This window comes from Sinocyclocheilus rhinocerous, unplaced genomic scaffold, assembly GCF_001515625.1.
Source record: "Sinocyclocheilus rhinocerous isolate Xijiao unplaced genomic scaffold, SAMN03320098_v1.1 scaffold1398, whole genome shotgun sequence".
NCBI classification, from domain to species: Eukaryota; Metazoa; Chordata; class Actinopteri; order Cypriniformes; family Cyprinidae; genus Sinocyclocheilus; species Sinocyclocheilus rhinocerous.
Window position 1 is genome coordinate 489,158 of NW_015632523.1, and position 5,875 is coordinate 495,032.

General features: G+C 34.1%; 1 protein-coding gene across 3 annotated transcripts in view; it reads right to left on the minus strand.

Annotated features, from left to right (window-relative positions):
- LOC107742620 (WW domain-containing oxidoreductase-like) overlaps window positions 1-5,434 on the minus strand; it is a 236,604-nt gene extending 231,170 nt beyond the window's left edge. For 2 of the 3 annotated variants that reach the window (XM_016555666.1, XM_016555665.1), the window contains exons 1-3: window positions 5,248-5,434; window positions 4,994-5,051; window positions 3,663-3,832 (exon numbers count right to left, since the gene is read on the minus strand). In XM_016555666.1, the coding sequence (XP_016411152.1) occupies window positions 3,663-3,832; window positions 4,994-5,051; window positions 5,248-5,302 (283 nt within the window). In that variant the 5' untranslated portion in view covers window positions 5,303-5,434. The remainder of the gene's footprint in view (window positions 1-3,662; window positions 3,833-4,993; window positions 5,052-5,247) is intronic. The other variant, XM_016555664.1, reaches the window with a different exon arrangement.
- Between the last annotated feature and the right edge of the window lie 441 nt (window positions 5,435-5,875).

The window sequence follows — 5,875 nt, forward strand, 5'->3', positions numbered from 1 at the left end:
GGAAAAACACCAGTGTGAAGGGATGTGTTAATGATGTGAGTGAGTGCAGGTACATCTGCAGGAGAAATGGCTTGAAGGAGATGAGATGGAATAGGATCAAGCGGACAAGTAGTGAGATGATTAGAAAGGATGAGTTTGGAGACTTCTGCCTCAGAGAGTGAAGAGAAGGATGTGAACGAGTGTATGTTTGCTGGTAAGATGTGCTTAACAGACTGTAGTGTGAAAAAATGTGCACTGATGATTTTAATTTTATTAATGAAGAACGTGGCAAAGTCGTCAGCTGTTAGAGTTGATGAAGGAGGGGGAGGAGGAGGACACAATAATAATAAAAAATAAATAAAATAAACAGACAATACATTTGAAAAACTGTAAGGTCACTCTTGATTTGTAAGCAAACCAATTAAAAAAAATAAAAACCTAACAACAAAACAAAAGAAAGAAAGAAAGTTTACACAATTCACACATTTTCTTTCCTGACTACTACATTTAAAATAAAAAAATGTAAGTGCATATATACATATATACACACACACACACACACACACATTACTATTTTGTGGCACATGTAAGCAGCAAGCTTGCTAAACCCAGTGTTTTGGTGTGGAAACAGCAGATTTGCGCTGAAGCCTGCGCACAGGTCTCAGGTCAGACGCTGTCGGGTGTGTTGTGACAGGACGCTTGAGTGAAGTGAGCGGCGCTTGAGACGGTAAATAACTTTTAGTTGGTTCAATAGAGGAGAATTAAGGAAAGCGCCCAAGTCGCTAATGGGAATGAATGGGAGGCATCAGCCGGGGTCAAACACGCACCACAGGATCAATGCATGGGTGCAGGTGTACCGCGCCACAACCGGAGAACACGCTAACGACAGAGAGACAGAGAGAGAGAGAGACAAAGAGAGAGAGAGAGACAGAGATAGAGACAGAGAGAGAGAGAGAGAGAGAGAGTATCTGTTTCCATTACTGCCATTAAACTGGTAGAGAGACGACCGCGAGCGTGTTTCTGTGTGGACAGTCTAATGAAATCCAGCACGAGTATCAGTCTAATAAAAGCATAATAACCCCTCCTACTCTAATTACCATATAATGGGGTTTATTATTAGACAAATATTACCGCCACAGCTATTCAAACAGTAACATGCTTCATGGTTTAAAATGTAAATGACAAAACACTTATTATATTAACTAGAAACTCTAATTAAAATTATTGAATAAATACTAAAACAAGAATGGAACAAGTGTCTTACATGTTCCACTATTGTTTGGTGATTAAATATGTTAAATATGGTAATAAAGCTATAGTATTTAAGTATTTACACAACTACAGTGTGCAATAAAAGCCTTATAAAACTGCGTCAGAGACATTTTTGTGCAAGCGAACATAATATTCCACAAGGAGACGCTATCTTGGTTAAAATACCTACAATTATTTAAAGCAAATTCAATAAAATAAATGAAATAATAAATGTATATTTGTAAATGAACGAGTGTATGTTTGCTGGTAAGATGTGCTTAACAGACTGTAGTGTGAAAAAATGTGCACTGATGATTTTAATTTTATTAATGAAGAACGTGGCAAAGTCGTCAGCTATTAGAGTTGATGAAGGAGGGGGAGGATGAGGACAAAGGAGCGAGGAGTTGATAACTGTTCAGGGGAGGAAGCGAAGATGAAAACATAGCAGATAGCCGGGAGGGTGAGAGAGAGCGTAGGTTACGTCGAAAGATGACATGTGGTTAAACTGGTAGAGAGACGACCGCGAGCGTGTTTCTGTGTGGACAGTCTAATGAAATCCAGCACGAGTATCAGTCTAATAAAAGCATAATAACCCCTCCTACTCTAATTACCATATAATGGGGTTTATTATTAGACAAATATTACCGCCACAGCTATTCAAACAGTAACATGCTTCATGGTTTAAAATGTAAATGACAAAACACTTATTATATTAACTAGAAACTCTAATTAAAATTATTGAATAAATACTAAAACAAGAATGGAACAAGTGTCTTACATGTTCCACTATTGTTTGGTGATTAAATATGTTAAATATGGTAATAAAGCTATAGTATTTAAGTATTTACACAACTACAGTGTGCAATAAAAGCCTTATAAAACTGCGTCAGAGACATTTTTGTGCAAGCGAACATAATATTCCACAAGGAGACGCTACCTTGGTTAAAATACCTACAATTATTTAAAGCAAATTCAATAAAATAAATGAAATAATAAATGTATATTTGTAAATGTGACCTCCTGCCATGATCTAACATTTAAAATATATGTGAAATCACTGTAATATATTGATCAAATGATCTACTGTATGTCATACAACATAATGGTTATTATGTAATATTACACTATTCAGCAATGTAATATAAATAGTTCATCTTTTTCTTGTTATCTTTCATATTGTGTGAAGGAATGCTTGAATTTGGCTGGATTCCTGCAAAAGTGATTCCTGAGTGACACACATAGAGCTTCTCTGCCCTCTAGTGTTCAATCAAGTGACACTACAATCCCTCAAAACTAATCAGAAGATGCATCTGTATCTTATACAGTATTTGTAATAATTAACTATTATTTAATTATAATAAATAATATAATTATGCAATATATTTCAATATTATATACTTCATATTTACATATTTCATACATTTTAAGCAAGAAGTGTTAGGTTAGGTTAGCAATGCAGCCAAACTGATGATTAAAACAAGTTTTAATATGATAGAGGGAGCTCAAAAGGCTACGCTCAAACTAAAAAGAAATAAAAAAATGTTTTTCTAAATAAAAAAAATAGCTGTTTTCTATGTGAAAATATAGTTTAAATGTAATTTATTTCTATGACACAAAGCTGAATTTTCAGCATCATTACTCCAGTCTTCAGAAATCATACTAATATGCTGATTAGCTTCTCAAAAAACATTTCTTATTATTATCAATGATGAAAACAGCTGTATTTTTGATTGACAGAAAACTAAAAACAACATTTATTTGAAATAGAAATATTTTGTCACATTAAATCTTTACTGTCACTTTTGATCAATTTAACACATCCTTGCTGAATAAAAGGAATAAATTCTTAAAATTAAAATTAAAATCTTAAAAGACCCCAAGCTTTTGAACGGTATTGTACACTATTTATACACAACACTACAGAATCAGCAACAGTGACACAATTTCAAATCCACCAATGAAACAGTGCTTCATTTCATAAATACACACTGGTTCAAATATGTGCTTCTGTTCGGCTGAAAGTCTGTATTTCCACAGATGTGAGGAAGCGTTATCATAACAGTGTTGGATTATTTCATGTCTTTAGATGCTGGATGATAAATAAACGAGTTTGCAAAGATTCAATAAGAGTTTAATAACTCTTTAGATTAATCAGTCTAAAGCATTTATGAATGATTCTAAAGTATTTTAGATTAATGTCCATTTAAGCCATCATTGAAATGCTAATGTTGACTGTTGTTTCAGTGAGAACACATAAATAATCCTGTAGTGCCACCTACTGGACACACACTGCAATACAGTAAACCAACCGATTATGCTCAGATTGCCTTTGTTTAAAAAAAAAGAGTGATTATCATGTTGCGTTGCTGACTGAGCGCTCTCACGCTGTCTTTACTGTAGATCAGTAATAATGCTGACTGTGATGGACTCACCGATGCCAGAGTTTGCTCCGGTGATCAGCACCACTCTGTCAGACAGATCTCGAGCATGCAGGATCTCCAGAGCCGTGCTGTTCCCATCGTAGCGTTTGGGTTTCACCTGCAGGTCCTCTATAGTGAAGGCCTGCCGAGGGTCAAAATACGTTGTGCGCTTGTTGATGTGGCTGATGAGAAGAAAGAAAGAAGAGAATGGAGAAACATTACTCTGTGTGTGTGTGTGTGTGTGTGTGTGTGTGTGTGTGAGTGTGAGTGTGAGTGTGTGTGAGAGAGAGAGAGAGTGTAAAAAATCTATTTTATATTTTTACACTAACAATATAATCAATATTCTGTTTATTAAAGCCAAGTATGAATTTCATCAAGTTCGTGTTTTTAAGCATTTTGCATTTATTCCAAAATATCAACTCAAAGCAGTAACAATTGAAACAATATGTTTTATTTGTGAACTTTTAACTATTTTTTAATTTGTTGGATCATTAGGCATCAAAGCTTAGTAAATATTGGTCACAAACATTGAGATTTACTTTAAATCTCACCAAGCTGTTTACTCAGTAAAAACTCCCACAGATCTTTTTTTTTCATGCCATTTTACACAGCATTTTTAAATGAGCAGTGCTTAGTGAGCTGAAAGTCTCTAATTGCTAAGGTGTAAAGGATATAAATAAAGTTTTCTATTTTAACTTATTATTATTAAACAGGTGTAGCGCAGACCACTGAATTGTCACATTTATTATTAATGATAATAAATATGCCAATTCTATCCATATATTATTAATATATTATATTATTCTATCCATATATTATTACTGATTTCATTTTGCTCATTATTTATGATCCGATCCTTATTAAAATTAATAATATTTATATTATAAATATTATTATTAAATGGACTTACTTCCTGACAAAATAATACATACTGTATAATATAATATAATATAATATAATATATAATATAATATAATACAACTAAAACTTCTAAAAACTACGTTTTGAAACAATTCATTTTATTTGTTTGTTAATTCATGTAGCAGTGTATTTATCATTGTAATATCGCTGCATTTCTCTTCTTGTGCACAAGCATAATTTTCCAGGAAGAAAGTATTGCAAATATTTAATATGCATATCTGCTAATACTTTATTTTATCAAATGTATTAAGATTAAATTATTATTAATTAGCCTTAAAAGCTAGGAGACATATACTAAAAGCTCAAGTTATGACTTAAGGGAAACTATAATATGTTATAATTGATTGCAGCAGAATATACTTCCTGCAAACACAGCCCATAAAGTGAAATTATGATGAGAAAATCATATTCACTGAACTCACTCAACATAGAAGATTTGGCCTTTATCATCGGTCTCCTGCTCCCATCCATATGGCAAAGCTAAAAAATAAATAGAATAAATAAAACATCAAATCAAATACATTCTGCAGTTTACTTATTCTTCATCACTGCATATCAAAACTCTTCACAAAGCTCTGCACACTTCACTCATGTTGCTTAATCATATTGAGAAAAATGAATCTCACAGTGAAAGTACTGTCCATAAGCCTGTGGCCATTATTAATAATCACTGTACCTCCAGCACAGCGTTTCTTCTTCCCAGTTTTGGGATGCTCCCATTGAGTCTTCATTTCCTCATGACTGAAATGAATTATACACTCGATGTGTCAATCATACTATAAATCACATCTTGGGTTGCTATACACTCCTCTTGCTTGCATTAATAGCACAAATGAAAAGTGTAAATGCACATGTTTATCTCGTGTGTGTGTGTGTGAGTGTGAGTGTGTGTGTGTGTGAGTGTGAGTGTGTGTGTGAGTGTGTGTGTGTGTGTGTGCGTGAGTGTGTGTGTGAGTGTGTTTGTGTGTGTGTGTGCGTGAGTGTTTTTGTGTGTGAGTGTTTAAATGTGTTTGTGTGTGAGAGTTTGAGTGTGTTTGTGTGTGTGTGTGTGTGTGAGAGTGTTTAAATGTGTTTGTGTGTGTGTGCGTGAGTGTTTGAGTGTGTTTGTGTGTGAGAGTGTTTAAATGTGTTTGTGTGTGTGTGCGTGAGTGTTTGAGTGTGTTTGTGTGTGAGAGTGTTTAAATGTGTTTGTGTGTGTGTGCGTGAGTGTTTGAGTGTGTTTGTGTGTGAGAGTGTTTAAATGTGTTTGTGTGTGAGTGTTTGAGTGTGTTTGTGTGTGTGTGTGTGTGTGTGCGTGAGTGTGT